The sequence below is a fragment of the Emericellopsis cladophorae genome (assembly GCF_022114955.1).
Source record: "Emericellopsis cladophorae strain MUM 19.33 chromosome Unknown NODE_94_length_50887_cov_118_607499, whole genome shotgun sequence".
NCBI lineage: Eukaryota > Fungi > Ascomycota > Sordariomycetes > Hypocreales > Bionectriaceae > Emericellopsis > Emericellopsis cladophorae.
This window is the reverse complement of record NW_026251019.1, coordinates 28,062-50,887: the sequence shown is the minus strand read 5'-3', so window position 1 is coordinate 50,887 and position 22,826 is coordinate 28,062. Positions and strand designations below refer to the sequence as shown.

At 54.0% G+C, this 22,826-nt stretch overlaps 6 protein-coding genes across 6 annotated transcripts; 3 read left to right on the top strand and 3 right to left on the bottom strand.

Annotated features, from left to right (window-relative positions):
• Positions 1-2,265: 2,265 nt before the first annotated feature.
• Positions 2,266-5,175, top strand: J7T54_004155 (Homeobox protein-like protein; the record flags this gene model as incomplete). The annotated part of the gene is made up of 4 exons (XM_051510367.1): positions 2,266-2,316; positions 2,388-3,080; positions 3,534-5,005; positions 5,064-5,175. 4 exons carry the CDS (start codon positions 2,266-2,268, stop codon positions 5,173-5,175), a joined length of 2,328 nt encoding a protein of 775 aa, XP_051358739.1.
• A 143-nt stretch (positions 5,176-5,318) lies between these two features.
• J7T54_004154 (putative branched-chain-amino-acid aminotransferase-like protein) lies at positions 5,319-6,579 on the bottom strand (the record flags this gene model as incomplete). The annotated part of the gene is made up of 2 exons (XM_051510366.1): positions 5,319-6,442; positions 6,510-6,579. 2 exons carry the CDS (start codon positions 6,577-6,579, stop codon positions 5,319-5,321), a joined length of 1,194 nt encoding a protein of 397 aa, XP_051358738.1.
• Positions 6,580-8,865: 2,286 nt separating this feature from the next.
• J7T54_004153 (uncharacterized protein) lies at positions 8,866-11,958 on the bottom strand (the record flags this gene model as incomplete). The annotated part of the gene is made up of 3 exons (XM_051510365.1): positions 8,866-8,966; positions 9,226-11,867; positions 11,936-11,958. 3 exons carry the CDS (start codon positions 11,956-11,958, stop codon positions 8,866-8,868), a joined length of 2,766 nt encoding a protein of 921 aa, XP_051358737.1.
• Positions 11,959-12,579: 621 nt separating this feature from the next.
• J7T54_004152 (uncharacterized protein) lies at positions 12,580-15,895 on the bottom strand (the record flags this gene model as incomplete). Its single annotated transcript, XM_051510364.1, has 5 exons — positions 12,580-12,606; positions 13,008-14,347; positions 14,739-15,042; positions 15,184-15,263; positions 15,574-15,895. 5 exons carry the CDS (start codon positions 15,893-15,895, stop codon positions 12,580-12,582), a joined length of 2,073 nt encoding a protein of 690 aa, XP_051358736.1.
• Positions 15,896-17,246: 1,351 nt separating this feature from the next.
• J7T54_004151 (1-phosphatidylinositol bisphosphate phosphodiesterase-like protein) lies at positions 17,247-18,983 on the top strand (the record flags this gene model as incomplete). Its single annotated transcript, XM_051510363.1, has 1 exon — positions 17,247-18,983. One exon carries the CDS (start codon positions 17,247-17,249, stop codon positions 18,981-18,983), a length of 1,737 nt encoding a protein of 578 aa, XP_051358735.1.
• Positions 18,984-21,285: 2,302 nt separating this feature from the next.
• Positions 21,286-21,819, top strand: J7T54_004150 (uncharacterized protein; the record flags this gene model as incomplete). Its single annotated transcript, XM_051510362.1, has 2 exons — positions 21,286-21,596; positions 21,651-21,819. 2 exons carry the CDS (start codon positions 21,286-21,288, stop codon positions 21,817-21,819), a joined length of 480 nt encoding a protein of 159 aa, XP_051358734.1.
• Between the last annotated feature and the right edge of the window lie 1,007 nt (positions 21,820-22,826).

Here is a 22,826-nt window from a genome sequence, read left to right as displayed (position 1 = left end):
CATTAGGAGGCCATAAGACGATCGTGCAGCTACTTCTCGACAAGGGCGCCGACGTTAACGCACAAGGCGGACACTTCGGTAATGCTTTACAAGCGGCGTCAGAAAGAGGCCACGAGGCGATCGCCCAGTTACTTCTCGACAAGGGCGCCGACGTGAACGCACAAGGCGGACACTTCGGTAATGCTTTACAGGCGGCGTCAGAAAGAGGCCATAAGACGATCGTGCAGCTACTTCTCAACAAGGGCGCCGACGTGAACGCACAAGGCGGATACTTCCGTAACGCTTTACAAGCGGCGTTAGAAAGAGGCCACGAGGCGATCGTGCAGCTACTTCTCGACAAGGGCGCCGACGTTAACGCACAAGGCGGAGTATACGGCAATAATTTACAAGCGGCGTCATCAAAAGGCCACGAGACGATCGTGCAGCTACTTCTCGACAAGGGCGCCGACGTTAATGCACAAGGCGGACACTTCGGTAACGCTTTACAAGCGGCGTCATTAGGAGGCCATAAGACGATCGTGCAGCTACTTCTCGACAAGGGCGCCGACGTTAACGCACAAGGCGGACACTTCCGTAACGCTTTACAAGCGGCGTCCTTAGGAGGCCATGAGGTGATCGTGCAGCTACTTCTCGACAAGGGCGCCGAAGCTACGCCGGGAAAGGTAGGCCATAATCGGTCAAACGGTGAAGGCATTGGCACAAAGGACGTATAGATGCAGGACAGTCCCAATTCTTGGATTTTTACATCGGATAATTCTTTGGAGAAAAACCGCAAGTTGGTGGGTATTTAAGAACCGCTTAGGCACATGTATCAGACCAATGGCCCAGCTGCTCTCCACCCTGCCTGATGAACGGGTCAAACGTGCCCGCAATAGCATGGAGGCTTCTGATGGCGAGACACTCGCGTCAACTGCGTATCACACGAGCGTGCGTTGCTCTGGTATTTGAGTCAAGTCGCGCGCACGGGTCTTCAAAGGCGAGTTCAGCCTCGGGGCACATCAAGACCCGCAGTTTTACGAGTGCCGACGCGTGATCACACGCGGAAAGTTGGTGAGTCCTCGGGCACGTGTTATAAGTCTACTACAAAGATAGAAGACAGGATTAATTAACACGCGAAAATATCACGGTACGTGCAGTACGCACGCACGTGACGTCCTGATAAATGAGCGCCAACGGACAGGACATGTTCCACCAGCAAGGATCCTTTTCCGCTTGAGAGAGATCAACATGTACCTTGTCAACCCAAAGGCACGTACATGCGTGTTCGAGGAGTTGAGAGATTACCGCGCTCCTCCCGCGGCCTCTTTTCATAGCTGAGGGAATATCTAATTCCTCGTCAATAATGTAAGGTTAATCGTCAACTTCCTTCCGTCTTCTCCTAGCAGTGTCTATTTCAGGATATGTTGTGGGCAAGAACTTTTGCTAGACTTGGTAATGGTATGACCGGGAGAAGAAACGATAAATTCATAGTCCTCGGAAATAGCCACCAGCTGGGACTGTATGCTAAAACCATAGTGGCGAGAAGTACTCCTCGAGCAGAGATCATTCGTGAAAAGCTTGAAACTTGATGCAGAGAGGGAAAGCATTGATTTTGTTAGGCAGTACGGATAGCCCTCACCAGTTTCCACGCTCTTCCAAGGGTTTAGTGGGGCCAGTAGCCCCACTAAACGCGCGACCTAGACAGGAGAGAGAATAGCCCCGACATGCAAGGTTAGCGGTCAGGCGCCGATAGATGGGAATAACGAGGATAGGTTAGGGAGAAGATATGCCGGAGCAGCAAAAGGCTCCTTATATACGTGTGATAGTGATAAGTATCGGAATCGAGCCTAGAGCAATTTAGGTGGTTGATGCGTGTTTTACAAGGGTGTGATTAGATGTCATAGGGGTGAATGTAGTAAGCCAGTACACAGGCGGCAGCTTGAATTGTCGCTCTACCTCACACGAGTTCGATCTATCCCTTTGCGCACTGTAAGACTCCACTGCGTCCAGAAATAGCCGTTCTCTCAATTTGTTGTATTGCAGGAAAGCGGACACTCATTTTGGACCATCGCTCATCCAAAGCGGGGAGCGACAGCCATAGGGTGCGATTGACGAGTTGTGCATCGATTGCCCATTATAGCATAGTCAGCACCCCCAGTGCACTTGATCCGGTCCACGGCGGGCTTTGATTCGTCAAGCATCGGTGCCAGCCCCATTATGGATCTCCCCACACACTCGCCCACACCTTAATTAGGTGCGACGCAGCCGGACGACTCGACGTTCATAATGGGACGATTTTCATCAGCGACATCGCACACCAAGCTTTCGACCTACCAAGTTAGTCTTCACAACGCCCAGGCAGAGAGACCCAGAAACTCTAGGAGTATCCTTGTCCTCGTCGCAGGTAGCCGGCCACCCAGGACCCCATGGCGTTCCGGGACCAAGACCCGTTCAACATGCTAGAGTTTGACCCTACTGCATTCGACCCTACAGCGCTCGACCTCACTCAAGCCGAGTTCCCTTCAACAAATCATGCAGCCGATGATCAGGATTTCGCGTTTGATCAGCCATTCTCCGGCGCCATGCAGCACGGTTTCGATGGAACCCTACCGTTCTTCGACCCGACCCTGAGCCTAGACGCGTTCAGCGCCATTCAGAACCAGCTGCCATGGCCTGACAACACGATGCTGGACATGAGTTCGCAGTCGGCTACACCAGGATCGCTGCGGACAGACAGCCGACCGGAAACACCAGGTCTTCCAGCTGCCCATGCATCCTCCTCCTCAGCTCTGCCACCAAAGGTGGGCACGCGGTTCTCACGAGAGTCTCTCAAGATTCTACGCAACTGGCTCAGCACTCACTCACGACACCCTTTCCCGACTGATGAGGAGCGCGACATCCTGGAACGACAGACAGGCTTGAACAAAACGCAGATTCTCAACTGGCTTGCAAATGCACGGCGTAGGGGCAAAGTACCCGAGTACAAGACCGCATCGCCACGCACCGAGAGCCCAGGTGGCAAAGAGATTCCTAACAGGAGGAGGGCTGGCACGCCGGCGCCAACATCAAGAACACCGTTCATGAATCCACTGGAGAGGTGGGTCGACTCCCCTCCGGAACACGAGCCAGCGAATCCGGATGCCATTGCATTAGCACTTGCGTCGTCATCCCCTCTACCCAAACGCGACTCATACCACCATACGCCAGCGGACACATTCTCTGGCAGCTCACACTGTCGACCATCTCCTGCGAGTAGCAACGGCACGTCCCACTCCAGCAGCTCAGCCTATTCTCACGAGAGCCGAGACTCGACAGGTTCCCTCAGTCTCTTTTCAAATCGGCGGCAGCGACGGAAGAGGCGCGGCGCACGCCAGCACAGCAGTAACAAGACACCGCTCACAGCTCCCACAAACACGTTCCAATGCACCTTTTGCACCGAGACTTTTAGTACGAAACACACCTGGCAGCGCCATGAGAAGTCCCTTCACCTTGCACTCGACCGTTGGGTCTGTGCACCCCACGGCCCTACTTTATCTAACAATGACGGGACGCAGAGTTGTGTCTTCTGTGGCGAGTTGGACCCGGGCATCGAGCACATGCAGAATCATAATTACACCATCTGCCAAGGCCGACCCCTTGACGAACGCACCTTTCACCGGAAAGACCACTTGGGTCAGCATTTGCGGCTTGTGCACAACCTGAAACCGGCGCAGCTTGTCCGGCAGTTAAGCGAGTGGAAGATGGAGAGCCCCGACGTGAGATCGACATGTGGCTTCTGTGGTCTGGAAATGACCACGTTTGCGGCGAGGGCGGACCACCTGGCTGAACACTTCAAGATGGGCACCACCATGGCTAACTGGAAGGGCGACTGGGGCCTAGATCCGCACATCCTCTCCAGGCTGGAGAACGCAATGGCACCCTACCTCATTGCTCTCGAGAGAAACTCGCCCTATCCCTTCAGCGCCTGTAATGCGCCACTCGAATCTCCAATCAATGCGTACGAGCTGATTAAGCTTGAGCTGATGAATTTCATCGACATTTGCTACGACAAAACGGGCAGGATCCCCAGCCCAGCAGAGTTACAATCCGACGCGTGTCGCATCATCTTCGCAGCAGAGGTGCCCTCATACCATGGCGACGAATGCTCCTCGTGGCTGCGGGATCTGATTCTTTCGGCCGACGACATTGTCCAAAAGGCAAAGCTCAGTCCCCTGCGCTCCGCCAAGGAGAGCCGCTTAACATTCCTCCACATCATCGGCAAAAAGAGCCCCTTTGAATCTTGTCCTCTAGAGGCCCAGCTACTAGACTTCGTGCAGTCTCAGCCTCCTGAATCTCTCACAGAGTCTCGAGTGCACCGACAGGCCGTTGATATTCTTCGAAAAATGGAGAGCGCCTCTTCATCACCGTCAGACATTGCCACCACGTGGCTCCTGGAGCTGGCACGGTCGTCCAAGAGTTGGCTGAAGCGCTTCCAACTCCGGGCGGGGGTGAATCTGTCCGAGACGGCGCAGTTTGAAGTAACGCCCACTCCTATCGATCAGGTCTTGCAAAACTACGAACAGCTGGAAAGCAAATTGGCTGAGAGGGTGGAGTTGCTCCGACAGCACGGGATCGAGCCCGACGACACAGCACTGCGGCAGCAGGCCCTCAAGATCATTGATGAATTTGACAATGCGGAATGGAGAACACTAGCGGCAAGCAATCACGGGTGGCTTGCACGATTCAAGAGGCGACATCTGCCTTGGGCGGATTCATATGGCTTCTATGCAAGGATCTCCGGGACGGCCAACCAAGTATCCTCGCACAACGACCAGACAATGTCCGACGGCAACAAGAGCCCGCACAGGCCTGGCCTCATCAAGATGAAGATAGGCGAGTACTACTTGAACGATCCCAACTTTGACAAGTGGGTGGCCCGGGAGCTGGCGAGGTGGGTAGCCGCGACCATGTCGCCCAACAACCCGAATCAGCATGTCCCCACGGACGAGGAGCTGAAGCACCAAGCAAGGTGGATCATGTACGAAGAGTGAGTGACTTGGTTTCTCTCGGAAAAGACGGCAAGCTAACAGCAACAGTGGCGATAGCTTCAACACGACCATGGCGGATAGTGACGAATGGCTACAACGCTTTAAGCGTGATGCCAAGATCCTCCACGACCAAGGACCGGGCCTTCTAACAGAGCTTCAGAACGTCTGACGGTCTTGGCTTCCACGTCACGTTCGAGAGACTCAGTGGTCGCTGCGCCAAGCCGATAGGGGGAATTGAGCAGATGGCCTCACAATCTTTGCAGCCTGCTATACACGGTGAAACGCAAAATAGTGAATTACTAAATTAATCAGCTAATCCATCTGATCCACTGTGGGCGTCCGCTTGCCTTCCTCCTCCTGAACTGGCTGAACCGCCTTGCCATCCTTCTCGCTCACGACGACCCTCCATCCAAGAGGGTCTCCCAACTTACCCAACTGAATACCCTTGAGCTGATTCAGCAGCTTCAAGCAGATCGCACCAGCTTCCTGCTGGTCATCGCTGAGGAACGTGACTGTCTCAGCGCCATCGGCCTCAACACTCACCCGCGGCGAGTCTTTCGGCAGACCCTGCCCAATGACAACTCGTCGCGTGATGCTGCGGATGGGAACGAGGGCGGCCGCCGTTCCAGCGGCCATGACCTCGGAGAAGCGTGACAGCTCGGGGTACTTGATACTCCTCTTCTCGACCTTCCACCCAAAGCTCTCGCCAATCTTCAGGATGGAATCGCTCGTGACGCTGTCGATGATGCAGCTCGAGTCCGGCACGACCAGGGTGACGTCCTCGCCGTCGACAATGGCACCAATGAAGCCACTTGTGCTGAACTCGTCCACCTCCTCGTGCTGCGCGCTGTCCAGGTGCAGGGTAATGCCAAAGCCCTCGCTGCGCGCCGTGTCGCTCCACCGCAGGACGGGGGCGTAGTTGCCGCCCACCTTGGCGTTGCCTGTGCCGTTGGGCGCCGCGCGGTCAAAGTCCTCGAGGATGAGCGCCTTGACGGGGTGTGTGCCGTGGTACACGCCGGTGGGGATGACAAAGACGCAGAATGTGTACTCCTCGGGCGGGCTGAGACCGAGCTGCGCGCTCGACCCATAGATCTGGGGGCGGATGTACATGGCGGCGCCCGTCTCGTGGGGGGGCACGTATTCGGCGTTGAGGGCGACGGCGGCGCGGCAGGCGTCGAGGAACATGTCGACGGGCACGCGGGGCATGGAGACGACGTCGGCCGAGTGCTGCATGCGCAGGGCGTTGCGATCGGGGCGGAAGATAGTGATGGCCTCGTCCGAGGGGGTGCGGAACGCCTTGAGGCCTTCGTAGGCTTGCTGGCCGTAGTTTAGAGCGGGCGCCATGCCGTGGATGCGCATGTAGGGCGACTCGACGAAGCGCAGGGGCGTCCATTGCTTTGTGTGCACCGAGTAGGTGGCTTCAATGTGGCCATTGACTGGGACTGTGTTAGCTGGGCTTGCTCGCAATGCAGCGTAGGAGACGATGTTCTCGGTGATCAGCACCTTCGCGAACCTTGAAGCCCACATTGGACCAGTCAATCGTGTTGACGGGAGGCGGCGGGAAGGCTGGCATGGTAGCAAGTTTGATGGGAGTATAGCTGTAGGTGAAACAGGCGGACAGGCGAGTGTGGTTCTGAATGAGATCCTACAAGGTCTTCTCGGTAAGAATGATAATGATAGGCGGCGTTGGAATAGGACAAAACTTGAGCTTCCGATGTCGGGAATATTCTCGTGCCGCCGCGTGCGTCAGTGATGGAGGGGCAGCGGATGTCTGGTGGAGGGGCACAATTGGACAGTACAGGAAAATCATGCTGAGCTAACTACCCCAAGTATAGGCAGCCTCACCTGAACCACTGCCCCTGCCGCAGAATTCAATTCTATAATAGATCAATTAATTCACTGTGATCTAGCGATTGCAGGCTTCGTGATGATAGTATTTACCTTTTATGCAAGGCGTGTGGCGGTTGTCACAAAGGCGCTGAAGTTCAAGATCAAGACAATGTTCAAATTTAATTAGTATGTAAAATGGAGGCTGTAAGTGAGGCTAGAAATAGCTGCAAATTTGATCACGAGCGCCGCGCCCGGGAGGTTGGCCTTACCTCTCGATGTGAACGGCGAAGTCGCGCCTCTTTATCAACGCTGGCCGCTGTAGGCGCCCTTGGCCTCTTCCTGACCCGACTGACTGTATCACCGGGGGCCTCATCGGCTGCCTGACTGACTGTCTTCTTAGGTGCACCAAGGCCGCCAAACAGGAAGAGGTCTGTATCATCTGACGCTTCGGACGGGGCCGTCTCACTGCGTGATCCTTCCGCCAGGTCCTGTGGGAAGGCTGTAAGGTTGGTCGGCTCGTAAGATGCTAGATTTGGCTCTGATTTGATCCGAACTGTAGCTGTTGTTGATTCTCTGTTAAACCGTTCATCTGGCGCCGTGGACTTAGCCTTCGACCGCGGCTTCCGTGGCTTTGGTGCGGGCTTTTTTAGGCTATCTTCGATGAATTGAAGCTCAATCCACACGACAACCCGGCTATCACTAACAGCCCACGGAAAATCGTTATCTTGGCCTAGTACATCCCAAAGGCTGTTATTCTTCAAGGAAACCGATATAAACCGCCCAGGCTCTTGTTTGCCGGTCTTCTGGAAGGACGTGCCGATATGTATCATCGATTCATCGAGCATTTCGAGGGCATCATGAAGTATGGAAGAATTGAGGTACGTGCTCAGAAAATCGGCCTTTGTGAGGAATCTAAGGTCGGCCCACGAGATCAGCGGCAGATCTATTCCACCTACGGCGAATTAGCTATATTTCAGAACGCCTAAATTAGCTCACCTAACAATAAAGAGCTCGAGGCATTGAAGATACCACCTTGGAGCCTGCGACCGGTGGAATGAACTAGCTGGACACGGATTTTGATGCCATAGGGATTTTCAAACGGCGAGACAGGCCTAGCCGGCCTTGTGGCGAGAACAGCCTGCATTGTGTGCCCTCGTAGGTTATTGAGGCGATCAGCAGGCGTTGAAGACGACAGGGATGATCGGGTAGCGCTTGTTCAGTAATGCCGTGACCTTCCGACGACACGTATCCGCTGATTGACGGCGGCCTGTATGTAATTGTAGGCGTTGGAGGGTCGCTGGACGTATTTAGGGCGTCGATTACGACTAGCTTAGGCCATCGCCGGCAACAGAAGGGGCAAAACAGCCCAACAGAGACAGCGCGGATCTTATCGTGTTTTTCGCGTCCTGGGTGCTTGTCGCAGAGCGTGTGAATCGACAGCGGTGGCTCGGGTATTTCTACCTTACCACTAAGAAGAACGTTAAAATATTTAACCGAAAGTAAGGGATTGAGTAGACTTGCCGTTTAATGTGATGCCGCCGGTTAGGAGGGAAGGAACGCAGGAAAGGGCCATATTGGCTGGTGTTGTGTAGTGTTATAGGGGGTGAATTGCGGTGGGTCTGGCAGTACAAGGATCACGCACCCAAATAGACCTGTCACGTATGGCTTCAAATACTACGCTATATAGCGATAAAAAATGAAGCTTTTCGCGATATAATCTATATTATCCCTTTCCTCGACAGCCTGGTTTATTTATGCCTGAATTTCAGGCGGCATCGCGTCACTACAGAGGCCTGGATCGTTAAGGCAGATTCTGCTGTAACAGACGCTAGTATTCGGCGCTACGAGTGTGAACTTGTGAAACACTCAAGATAGCCTGCGCGCCGGAATTTTAGAGTTTTTCGATTACCTCGCGAAGCTTCAAATGAAAGCTAGTAAACGGCCTTTTTGAGGTCATCCTCTTCTACTAGATTGGCCTCGAAGCCAAGCCCTTGGTATGCCAGATCTAACATTGGGCCGGTTCTTCGGGTTACGGATAATTGCCCTTCCATAGATTGACGAAGTCACCAAGTTCATCGCGGACTGTCTCGCCGTAGGTGGCGTAGACGGTCACCTGATCGACGAGGCTATCTTCGCGGAAGAGGCCATAGCCAATCGTCCTTGAAAAACATAGTCTTACATTGCTCTTAGTCTCGTTCTCCTGCGCTAATATACGATTGAATTGTATGCATTATTGACCGATTTCTAACGTACGTTGCAGACAAATGCCCTCCCAAAGACGATCGCCTCAGGCGCCGCCAGAAGAAGCAGCCAACTTTTGTAAACATGTCAAAACCCCTGAAACATGTTAGTGGGCTGCGTCGAATCCAATGGCAGGAATAAAACTTACCGCTCACACCTTGTGTAACCGTGGCTGTCGCCTCCGTGCTGCGGCTGCCCAGGTTGACAGTCACGGCATGCTGGACCGTCTTCTCGCCCAGGTAGTTCGCCCACTTGAACACCTTTTCATCCTCACGCCCATCACCGACGACCATCAGGAAATCAATCGGTGCATCGCCAGAAGCGCTCATATCTTCAAAAACCTTCTTCGCTGCTGTCTTCTTGGTCCAGTCAATCGGCTCCACCACAATCGATCGCTCCAGCGGGATAGCGTGCACACGCTGCGACTCACACGCGTCGTTCACATGACTGGCGCATTCAGAAGCTTGCCGCGCCGCCGCCTCAATGTCCTCAGCCCCGTGGTAGTGGAATTGGAAGCTGCAGTGTCGTTCTTCGATCTCGGCTCCCGGCGTCCTCTCAAGAAAGTAAGTGAAGATCGGCCTCACGGCCTCCTTCCACGTCTGAATCTGGGTTCGGTCGGCCATCTCCGTCCACTCATCGCTCTGGGCTGTTTTGACAAAGCATCCATTCTCCGCAATGAGGCCCAGATTGGGCACGCGTCGGAAGACTCGCTCCAATTCCTTCGGGCGACGCCCTGACATGACGTAGACCGTGTTGCGTTCGTCAAGCAGGAGATCGTTGAGAATGTCCAGAGTCCGTTGAGGGCTCACAGGAATGATCTGGCTGAGAGGGCCCCAGCTGACTAATGTACCCTCGTAGTCAAGCACAAACAGACGACGCCGCGACTGTTGATATTTTCCGACAACGTTTGGAATCGACAGGCGCGGCACGGACGTCTGGTCGCGCTTGTGCTGTCCGTTGTACGACGTCTCAAGGTGCGCTAGGAAGTCGGTGAACCAGTGGGATCCGGTATGTTGCGAGACAGCCCCATGCAGAAGCTCCCATCGGCGCTTCTTCTCCTCGGGGGACATCTCAAGAGCTTGGCGGATAGCTTCGGCGCATTGGCGATAGTCCCAAGGATTCACCGACAGCTCGTTCTTGTTGAAAAGCGAGGCGGTGCCAGCAAACTCCGAGAGGATCAACGAGCCGTGCTTCTTCTCCGGCAACAGGCTGCCGTCCTGGCAAAACAGATACTCATGCGATGTCAGATTCATACCCTCACGCTGACTGGTGATCATGAGCGCATCGGCAATCGTCAGCAGAGCCAGGTATTGCGCGTAGTCAATGTCTTGCTTGAGGTAGACCACGGGCTGATATGCGAGGTTTGCCCACGACGAGTTGACGCGTGTCACAATATCCGAGACGGTGGCGTCCAGGTCGCTCTTTTCGCTCGTCGAGAGAGCCACCTGGATCAGGACGGTATGGCCCCGCCACTCGGGATGCTTGTTGAGGAACAGCTCATACGACAGAAGCTTCTGGCGCACGCCCCTAACGTGATCCAGCTTGTCTCGTGCCACAATGAGCCTCTTTCCCTTGTAACGCTCCTGCATGATCTTGAGCCACTTGATGACATTCTCCTCATCGCGATGCTTGCCCAAGCTCACGGGATCGATGCCAATAGCCATGTCTGTCACATCAACGAACCGGTCCTCCAACTCGATGCCTTCTGTTGTGGCCTCCACGTTGAGGATGCGGCTGCACGTCTGCAGAAAATGCCTTGTGTATTCGGGGATCTGGAAACCGACGAGATTGGCGCCCAGCATGCCTTCCAGCAGCTCCTTGCGCACGGCAAGGCACCGAAAGACCTCGGATGATGGGAAGGCGACGTGCAAGAAGAATCCAATCTTGGCCTCGGGGAGTTTCTGACGCACCATGCCTGGGACGAGGAGCAGGTGGTAGTCATGCACCCAGACGACGTCGCCACGTTTCCAGTTCTTGACGATCTTGTCGGCAAAGGCCTGGCACACGTTGACGTAGTATTTCCACGAGTGGTCTTCGTATGCTTTGCTCTTGGGGTTGTCGGGGATCTGGTAGTGGAAGACGGGCCACAAGATCTGCTTGCAAAAGTGCGCATAGTGTCCATCAAAGTCCTTGTCCGAGCAGAAGACGGTCAGCATGTCGTGCTCAGTCGCCATGGTGTCCTCGATATCCTGCTTCTGCTGCGTACCGTCAAGTGCATCAGTCGGCATGCCCAGAGTGCCAACCCAGGTGTATTCTGACAGCTTGCCCTCCCGCGCCGCCGCATCGGCAGCATTACGCAAGCCTCCGTTGCCCTGGTCAGCATCAACTACTTTCCATCCGGCAGATGCAAAGACACGATCGTGACTTTCGCTGCGGACCAGTGGCTTCGGTTGAATCACGCCTTGGCGTCCCAGCTCGCGCGCCTTCTCGACGGTGCGCCCATGCTCGGCGATGGCAGCTGGAGGCGGCGAGTTCGCGCGCGACTTTGGTTGGTTGAAACGGCCGCCCCAGGATGAAGAGATCTTGTCAGAGGGAGACCCAAGATCATTGGGGAACTGTACGCGGATGCCATCCTCGTTGGCAAATGGATCGGGCTGCTCTTCTTCGTACGTCGGCGTCTGGGGAGGTGTGATATCGGGGCGCGGCGTGAAGAGACTTGGTGTTGGATCGATGGTGACTTTCGGCTTCACTTTGGTTGTAGTCGGCGCTTTTGCTGTTGGTCGCTCGAGCCCAGATGAAGTCCGTCGAGGCTGGCCTGGGAGGTTGAAATGAACGGTTTTGGGAAGGAAGCTGCCGCGATCTTGTTAGCCAACGTGATCCGGACAGCTTACGCGAGCTTTGCCCATGGCACAGCTTACAGAGAGCAGATGAACACGGTCATAGTGACTTGGGATGGCCGCAGAGCAGACGGCGAAACTGAGTACTCAGCGTTGCGCTTTCAACTTCTAGATCACACTCGTCGGGGAAGGTTGACGATGGAGGGGTACGTGGGATACGTCTGATCCTGCGCAGGCGGGACAGCTCGAACACAGCACGTGGACGGCTTGATTGATTATTGGCAAAATGCAACTGTCGAAAATGGGATCCTCACGATGGAACATGGAACGACAATTGAGCCTATTATGCGTTGATTCCGAAAAATTCCATCGAAGCTTGTTGGAGGGGCATCTTCCCTGATTGACCTCTGACGTAATGAGGCCACGCACGAGTACAGAGAGCCACGTAGGAGATTGAGCGCAGAAAATGTACCTATTGCTTGATGCTACAGGCCCGCCTTGCTGGATCTTCGATTGCTGAAAGGCCCGGAGCGCGACCTCCTCCAGGCGCGTAGATTGTCCATGGAGTGGTCTGGGCCCGAGGAGGGAAAGGTCCGCTCCCCGTGGATGTCTCCAACTTGAATCCGCCATTTATGGGGCTGGTGTTCTCATTAGGTACCTGTGCACCTTGCTTGGGATCTTTACTTGTTGAGAACTTTATAAAGACGAGCTGATCTTTACACGCTTCAGCTACGCTCAGCGAGCAGGCCAAGCTATTCTTGTGTCAGGCGGCCGGTTTTGTGGAAAGGAAAGGCACGGTTGCGGATGGTATTTGACAATGGCTGGCGTTCTCCCAGCAAGAAGACCCCAGACCAATACCCCCGCGGCATGCGGCATGTGGCAGCATCTCGAGCTTTCGTTGGTCTTCTTTCGCTAGAGCTCGAGGCGGATCTGCAAAGTCTATATCCAATCCTCGCTATACGAAAAAAACTATTGGCTGCTCACTATCATAACCTCGCAAGCCGCAAAGTTAATGTCGGATAGACGGTCACAGAAATTTAATAATCCCATGTCGGGAAGCTTCGTAGTCGATCGAAGCTTCGTAATCTATCAAAGAAGGTGCATCGTGGTTTTTGCAAGAGCACTTAAAAAGTCTCAGAAGAGAGCCAGCAACCTGCTGTTCCCAGTCAATCTGCATCCCCATGCGTGCACCGAGTGCCGCACTGCGGGTGATGAGCTGCCAGTTATACGTCAAGTACATGCGCAACTCGTCGCTGTTATTCGAGTGCAAAGGATCATCGGGCACCGGGAGCCGACGCTGGGCATGATAGCGTGCTTCTTGTAGGATGATGTTGGCAACTTCAGCTGGTAATCCTTTCTTGCAGAGAACCCATCGAACATGCGAAACGTCCTGGCTCGAAGGGAGGTACTCAGAAATCTGATCCAGGTCGACGAAAGCCTCATAAGGGATGTGCCCCAACACAGACCCTTGACTCTTGCCCCCGGTGTCTCGCCAGCGCCTTGATGACTTTGGTCGAAGCCATCGCTCCCGCGAATGCGGAGAGTCCCAACTATCGTTATCTTTGAACTGGCCGTCCGCAATGCCAAAGAACCGGCGGTGCGGGTAGGCAGGCAGCTCGTCGACTGAACCCTTGGTGATCCGGTACACGACCTCCTGATAGGTTTTCAAGCGTCGGTAATCAGCCTGTCCCTTTCCCCAAGTCTGGGGAAAGTGCAGCAGCACATTCAGCAAGATGTATGCGTCCAGCGCGGAATTAGAGGCACGAGACCATCCAAAATATTCTTCGCACTGGCACTCCCGCTCCTCCCACCAAGTCTGCAAGGCGACCTCTGGATGACTGCATATGCGGAACAATGCTTGCATCTGGCCATGTAGCAGCATCGCCGTGAAAACCTCCGCATTGAAGAAACCGCTTGATCCCACATGCATATCGCTGTAGCAACCTTGTGCATGAAACACTTCGGTAAAGGCCGCCATCTTACGCCTTGCTCGAGGCAAAACGCAGCCGCAGTCGTCGCTCTGATGAGAACAAGCGCCGAGCCGAGTGTTGTTCATGCCTAGGCGGTATTCAACAGACTGTCTCCATCGTTTAATGATGGGCGCAATCAGGGCAGCCGCATCATCGTCTACAACCACTTCGTCTCGTGCGGGCGGCGGATTGCTGTCATCGGCATGTTTTCGAATCTCGCACTCAGCATGCTCGTGTATGTTGCGCGCGAACGCGGTCGTAAAGTGCCTAAGCTTCTTGCCTCGGTCGCGCCGGGGATTCAAGTGAAGATCCGCCGCGCCACCCTCGCAACGGTTCGACAGGCGCCAGGAGAGGCAGGACGACAAAGTGGTCCAAGGAATGTTATGGGCTTGATGGGCCATGTTGGTGGAGAGGTATGGAATGTGGAGCAGAACCAGACTCGGAGTACGGAGTACCGAGAGCATATGGCAGTGCAGAGTGCAGAGGTCGCTTACCCTGCAATCTTCTGCCATTTTCACAACGGCTATTCATGTCAAAGAAGGGGGAGGCAGTATGTGACTTTAAATAATCTATATTTATTCATAGAATAGAAATAGTGCTCGATGATGTCTTCTCGATAGTTTAGCCGTGACGTATCACATTATTTCTGCGACAGGTTACTTCGCGACAGGGGAAAGCTGAAAAAGGTCAGTGGTTCATCCACCTCAAACCATCTCCGACGAAGACCATGAACGATAGTCCCGATCAAAGTCGGCTGTCGCCCTTTGCCAAGATAGTCTTTATGACATCGTGTGCTCCTCCGCGTTCCCCAAACATCTGCCTCAAATCCTTCACCAGCAGTTCTGGTGTTTCGTGAGCTGCAAAATGCCCTCCTCTGTCGTGTCTCACTTCGAATACGACAGGCCCGAGCGTACGCCCCCAGGCCGATGGGAGCACCATTATATCACGAGGAAAATACGAAAGGCCTAGCTTGGTCGCCTCGTTGTACTCGAGGATTTTCTTAGTGAGGGCTCGGCTGGCGTGGATGTTCTCGTAGTAGATTCGAGCACTGGCGGCAGGGCCAGCAACGGAGAATTGGTAGATGGAGACCCAAGTGAGGATCTCATCATCGGTCCACGGATAGTCGTCAGTCCAGTCGTGCAGCTTCTCATACATCCAGCTCAGAAGCGCGATGGGTGAGTCGGTCAAGGCCATGCCAATCGTGGATGGCTTCGTTGACTGCAAAAGGTTATATCCGAACCCTTCCTTTTCGAACCATCTCGATCGTTCAAGACCAGCTTTTTCTTCCTCTGTATAAGATTGTATGTCATTCGCGACACCAGCAGGCGCCGAAGTCAGTGTTGGCCCTTTGGTGCGAACCATGTTCAAATGTGATGCCAGCACATTCTGGGGATATAATATGCCCATCATACGGGTAACGGCAAAGCCCCAATCGCCACCTTGAGTGACTACAAACGGTCAGCAACTCACCTTCTAGAGTTAAGTGCTGGAATACGGACCATACTGGGTGTAGCCGAGACTTAGCATGACCTTATGCATAGCTTCAGCGTATTGAGGCATTCCGAAACCTGGCTTATTCACGCCGTCTGAGAAGCCGTAATTAGGTAGAGAGGGTGCAACGACATGGAACGACTGCCCGTCGTTACTCTGCGTGAGTAACGGCAGTATTTTAGTCACTTCTAGAAAACTTCCAGGCCCTAAGCTCCCGTCAGTATATCGCAAGATCCGTAGAATGAGAGCGCCACATACAGCCATGACAGAACAGCAGCGGGATACTATTCTCTCTGTGGCTGCGTTTGTGAACAAAGTGTATGCTCAGCGAGCCAAACCCATCAACATCGACTTTTGTTGAGAATTGCGGCAGCTTGTTCAGTCTGGCCTCCTGAGCTCTCCAGTCAAAGCCATTGGCCCAGTAATGAGCCAGTCGCTTGATGTCCTCCAGAGGAACGCCGTAGTTCCAGTCGTCGCTGAAGTCGACGGGAGTCGGGAATGTTGCGATGGCTAGTTTGTCGCTGAGCAGCTTGAGCTGTTCCGCGGGGACATTGATGGCGTAGTTACTGATATCCGCCATGGTATACACTTGATCAACGGTGCTCAGGTTGCTCAGGTGTTGATTCCAATGTATCATGAACGCACTCGTTCGTGCCACAAGCTCGGTGATGTACTTCGGAACCTTGAGGGATTGTATGAATCAATAGACCTTTGCCGACGGATCGTGACTAGCGTGGTAGTCCAAAGGCAGATCATCATGATGAGGATGTCTCCCAAAGGACGCCAGTTCAATCGTGACGTAAGAGGTCCGACGTCAACGTGTCCGTACTTTACTTGTCGTGCGATTCTCTACTTACTATGGAGTACGCGGTATTGGAGCCTATCGGCCTCGGCAAGTGGAGGCACAGAACCAGCGCGTTTGACAAGTACTTATCCCCTGGCGTCGCAATGTCAACCGCGTGATAACCGGACGCGATATTCGCCAGCAACAGGACTTCTTCCAGGTTCGACTCCGACACTTCATCTTGGTCACTCTACGAAGTCCTGTAGCATCAAACGATTCAAGTACTAGACACCGCGATATCACACCGCGAGTAGTTGCTGCGCTCAAATCTAACTTCGAAGCACAGACAGTGCTTACCGAGGAAAGGGATGCGCGAGCTGTTGGCTGGGTGTGCTTGTGAAAGCGTCTCCTTTGCGTCATTATGTACGGTCAATCATTGCGATCCTCCCCATACGTAGGGGGAGCACCGCACCCAAGATTGCGCGCTGTTTTGTTACTCTCCATTCTGTGTTCCGCAATTATCTTAGGTCTTGGGTGCACGTCGAGAGACGGCTCCTCACACAGATGTAAAAATGGGAACATGAACGTTGTTTTTGCGTTGTTCAATATTTGTGAAGAAGAGAAGAAAGGAAAAAAATAATTTGCAACGCGAGATATGTACGTCTACCGTTCCCCGTGCAGTGGATCCGTCGCTCGGATCCAACCAATTGACACCGCCTGCATCACGGTGCTAATAAGATGCACGTGACCGTTTGAGGTGTAGTGGTCTTTTGAGCTGTGTAAATACAATACTTGCACGTAGAAGATGCGCACACTCAAACGCGAGACTAGATTGAATGTTTGCATACTACGTGTAGGCTAGGCTGCTCCGGCTGCGTACTTCGCATTGCCAAGGTAGTCCCAGACGTAGTAGTTTCGGCTTTCTCCATGTCCGTATCAACCTTCTTTGTCGTTGCCCCTCATCGACGCGCATTGGTGATGACGCAAGCCCAAGCAGAGTTACCCCTACCGTAGCAATGCACCACCTCAAGAAGTGTATCCATTCCCTGGAATATCCATGTAATGTTCTTTACAAAAGCGTACCTGCTGGCCATTACTTTTTGGCTACTTTTCGCTGTGCTCATTCTACCTGTTTCTGCATTGAGCCATGGCAGATATCACAGCCAAGTTGTCCAGTCTGAACCCCTTCAGGGAGAAGGGTAAGGAGGACGATGAGGATCGAGGTGAAAACGTGGACGTCGACAGCACCGGCCATCGCATCAAGGACGATGTAGTCACCAAAGACAAATTGCACGTGAGCAAAGCCTTGAGGTCTTTCATCGTCGCAAACGGCATTCTGTCTGAAAAGGAGGCGGTCCCCGAATCTGATGCGTCGACTGACGCGCTGCGAGCCCTGGTCACCAAGCCTCACATCAATGTTCCCGAGGCCATCACTGACCGGTCGCATCCGCTGCCGGAATATTTCATCAGCTCCAGTCATAATACGTATCTTGTAGCGCATCAACTTTACGGAACATCTTGCGTGTCGGCGTACGAGACTGCCATCAAGACAGGGTCACGATGCGTGGAGATAGATGCGTGGGACAACAGCGACAATATGGACGAGCCAAAGGTGACGCATGGCTTCACATTGGTGTCCAACATATCATTCCGGTCCGTCTGCGAGGCTATACGTGACTGCTGCGATGAGGAGAAAGCGGCGGCTGGACAGGATCCGCATCAGAGACAAGCACCAATCCTGCTGTCCCTCGAGAACCACTGTGACGCACACGGTCAGCTTCGACTTGCACAGATCATGCGCGAAGTCTTCGGGCATCGCCTCCTTAGTGAGCCTATTCGGATGGAAGGCCATCGAGAGCAAGCCGACTCTGGCGAGCATGTGACACTCGAGGAACTCGGAGCAAAGATCGTTGTCATGGTCGAGTATCACCTTTCAAACGAGGCCGATGACAGCGACAGCGACTCGGACGACTCTGAGGATGATGAGGAGGAGAAGACGGCTCGGAAAGAATACAAGGACAAGAAGAAGAAGGCACCCTCGACAGTCATCATCCCGGAGCTCGCGGAGCTCGGAGTCTATGCCCAGTCGGTAAAACCAGGCGACAATTCTTGGTTCAGTGATGCTGGGCTGACCAATGGACCGCACCATCACCTCATAAACGTCTCGGAATCGGGACTTGCATCGCATCTTCCAGAACAAAGTACGTCGATTGCGAGACACAACGCAAGGCACCTGATGCGTGTGTTTCCCAAGGGAACCCGCATCTCCTCGTCGAACCTCAAACCCGTGCCATTCTGGGGCATCGGCGCGCAGGTCTGTGCCCTCAACTGTCAAACATTCGGAACAAGCAACCAAATCAACGACGCTCTCTTTGCTGGCTCGGACGGATTCGTCTTGAAGCCTGCGGCTCTCCGCGCTGGCGGTGATGGCAAACTCTCGACCGGCCGCAAAAGAAAGCTTCGCCTTCATGTCGGAGGCGCGTCTGACATTCAACTCCCTGAGGACACAGAGGTTGGATCGTTCAAGCCTTATCTCACTTGCACCCTTTTCCACCCGGATGATCTCAAGAACGAACCCCCGAAGCGTAAGACTGCGCCGTACAAGCAGCACAAACTCGGCTTCCTCCATCGCGGCGAGAATCCCCCGTCCACTGACCCCATTTGGGACGATGTTCTCGAGTGGGAGTATGATGACAGCGAACTCGTCTTTCTACGTCTTTTAATAAAGCACGATGAGAGCTGGGCCAGGAACCCAAATATTGCAGTGCATGCTGTTCGCCTGTCGTATATTGTACCTGGTTGGTCTTTTATTCGCATGCTCGACTTGAAGGGGAGAGAGACCAGGACTAGCTTGCTTGTCCGATTCGAATTTGAGGATGTATGATGGAATCTACGCCAAGCCATATTTCATAATAAAAAAGTAATTATCTATGGACATACGAATATCTCCCTCGCTGTTGTTCAACCCCGAAGTCGAGACTCCGTTTCCTTGCGTGGCATCGGCACATATGCTGCCATATAATTCCACCAGTCAACGAGCTCGCTGGTGGTCCCGCGATCTGTTATAAGAACTGCACAATGCCGTGCACTCAAACACTTGTTGGACCCAAAAAGATAGAGTCTTCTCCTTATCTATTATTTCAGCCATGTCTCAACAAGACGAAGCGCAGGCACTTAGGAACAGTCTCGCAAAGGCGGGGCTTGTACCTGGCCCGGCAGCGTCCCTTGTTCCCGAGGACTTTTCGCCGAGTACACAACTCGCCCTTAAATTCGGGGATCGCCTCATCGAACTTGGGACATTTTTTCGAGCTTCCGAGTGCAAGGCCGCACCCAGTGTCACCTTCGCGCCAGAGGTAATGTGACCAAGCCAAATTGGCAACGCCATTATTGGATCGTATCTGACTTGGTGGTCGACGAAAAAGACCAACGGCACAGATTCATCGACATACATGCTGTTGCTGATCGACCCTGATGCGCCCACCCCAGATGACCCGAAGTTCGCTTTCTGGCGTCATTGGGTGGTTTCCGGGCTCAAGCCTGATGCGGCTTCCGCGTTGAACGAGAGCTCCCCATCAGTGCTGACTGAGTTTCTGGGGCCAGGACCGAAGGACGAGTCAGTACACCGGCTTGGAAGATGTTCTGTTCTCCGCTAACAAAGAGAATCAGGTCTGCCCCTCACAGGTACCTGTTTCTGTTGTTTCGGGAACCTCAATCACTGTCATTGGGAAAGAACGATGTTGGAGGTGAGGAGTTTGTACAGCGTCGATCCTTTGATGCCGCCAAGTTTGTCAGCTTGAATGGTCTGAAATTGGTTGCGGTGAATTGGATGCTCTGTGCCGGTGATGGGTGGACTGCATGAATGACTTTGGTCATGCATGTCAAACTGAAGACATCGAGTCTCCAGATTTACTGAGCATTGATTTTCCCCATCCATTCTTCACATGAGCTTCACAGGTGGAATCGGGAGAACATCGTCATACGTAGTTTCAATCAATGTCTGGTAGCCTCGGCTCCGAGTCTTCTCCGAGAAGCTGCACAGCCTGTCATGGCCAATGCTTGTGGCGACCGTCTGGACGGGCCCCTGCTGATGATGGTGATGATGCTTCACGAATCCTATCGTGAGGGATGACCGTCTTGGCGGGTTACGGAATACCGTAGTCCATCTTAGAGCGCCACCGTCCAAAACCAGGGGTCCTTCCCACGCGATGGCAGTAACAGATTACATCCATGTCCCGGGTTGACAATGTTAGGCGTGTATCTGCAGCCGGACGCTCACAGAAACTGTCATGGGCGAGAAAGAACAGGGCTGGTCGTGCGTCATTACCCACGGGGCCTGAGCAGCCATTTGCTAGGGACTGACTCAAAGGGCTTGGCGCTCCCAGCGCCCCACACTCATCTCCGTTCGAGTTCCAGCGTCTTTACGAGAGGAGGAGCACTTCTGGAAAACTCATTCTTGGGTTGCTGCGACGGTGGGCGAAATGCCTGGGGTCTCACGTTGCGAATGCATGCCATTACGATTCAGTTGCAGCGCGATAGATGCAAGGCTTCTTGATTCAGTCGTTGTGGTGCGTGGATTCAGGAGAAATTAGCCGCTCGGGTATTACCCCGAAGCTGAAGTGATCGTCGACCACAATAGACCTCAGTGTCCCGTGCGCTCAGACGTCACACGTCACGCCTGTACATCACTGCTGGACTCGGTGCGCATCCGCAACCCTCGCTCAAAGGGCGAACGAAAAGGAGGGGACCGCCCAGACTTGGCGCGTGGTAGCTTCCTCCTACGAACGACACTTGCCTGTGGAGGTTCCACTAATAATGTAATGCGCTGGTCCCGTTGAGAAGGGGTTTACTGCACCGTCCCTGGGGAATCTGCAAAACCTCATGGCCTCCAGCAGACCGCCTCAACCTATTCCCTACGTCGCCTCACTTCACGTTGGCCCGTGACGATACCCTTTGCGACAAGACCAGGGCAGCGCTTCTCCGCACATCTTTTCCTTCGGCATTTGCAGCGGTTTTCCACAAACAAACTTACCTGGTCAAACCATTCTCCAGGCCTGCCCGTTGTCTACCACAAGCCTTGGCCGACGCTAGCTGCACATCATCGTCCTGGTTTGCTGTGCGCCGTTGTCAACAACCCCCGGCTTCACCAAATACGTCTCGACAGAGCACCCCTTACGTATCCTGCGAACATGTCTGACAACGAGTCTCCGTCCCCTGCGTCTGGCGGGGTCCAGCGGCCAGCGCATCTCGAACGATCAGACTCCGCCGTGTCGACAACGCCGTCAGACACCAACGAGCCCACAATACACCAGCCCATACCAACGCGCCCACGACTTCCAAGTCGCCAGAGCAGCGGACCTCTTGTCGTCCCTCGCGACAGCTCTGCCGTTGGTCCTGTCGAATCTCACTATGGCCCGGACGATGTTAGAGCCATGAGTCCGCGGCGAACGAGTGAAGATATTGACAAGATGGGCAAGGAAGCTCGCGAGGAGCTTAGGAAGTAAGTGCCTCCCGCTGTCGTCGCGTTGCTCGCCATACTGATCAGCACCTGCAGGCACGCGCAAGCGCTACAGGACTCTCTTCTTACCATCTTTAACCGAATCGAGGCCGTGCGAGAAGAACACGACAAGCTCGACAGTAACAACAAATTCCTCCAGAAGTATATCGGGGATCTCATGAGCACGAGTAAAATCACAGCGACAAGTAGTCGAAGCAAGAAATGACACGGTGGCTCGTTGCGGACAAACCATACCTTGTCGCTCGTCGCTGCCACCACTGCCGTTGGCTTTGCGACGCGCCGTGCTCGGAGGTTGGCACAACTCTCAGTACCAACTTGCTGACACGGTGCCTGCACACGTCTGTTTTATGGCGGTTTCCAACGATACCCGCGCGCCGCCACGCTCACCTTGGGTCTTCTTGCTGCGCTGGCGCTCTTGGGCCCCGGCTATACAGGCAAGACGCGAATGTACAAAGTGACTGATTCCCAAGGTTGTTGTTTATTTTGGTGCATTGCTAGGCGTGGTTTCGTGATTGCATCCTTCTAGGGATACTGGGTCTATAGAAAGGCGAATATGGAGTAACAATTGCATGTCTTACGGCGTTGACTATGACACGGCATCACAGAAACGCATGGCATCCCGGCGGAAAGCCCATGCAAACTGGCAAACGTGACGAAATCTTGTGTTCATCAAGCCACAGCCTGGCTACCGGTTCTACCGACCCGCGGCCCTTCGAGTATCAAGGGCCCTCCCCCTAGCCCACTGGCATCTAGGCTTACAGTGACTGATTCCCTGCCACCAACTACATGTACTGTCTCGCCAATATTGTGCGAATCCACTTCAAATCCCGTAGAGCTGGTGTTCAGTGGCTCACCGTTTGTGTCGAGTTCCCTGATCTCAACGGTGGGCAGTGGAATCCAGCCTTCGCGTTGTGGTATCATCACAATGGGAATGGACGTCTCCTCATCCGACATTGGATTTGACGCCGGTGGAACCACGAAATGGCCCCGCCGGCGTCCACCTAGTGTCCACAGCTCCAGAGGAGCGGTGACCTCGTATGAGAACACCTGGTCACCCCGAGGGGCCTTGGTCGGATCACACCACCGCCTTGTCGACTTAAGACGCAGTGTAGCGGGTGCTACTTGCCCAATGACGACCACAGGTAGTTCCCCTGCCGTTTTCTTACTGATCAGGTCTGGCGTTGGAGAGAGACGCAGATCAAGACTGTGGAC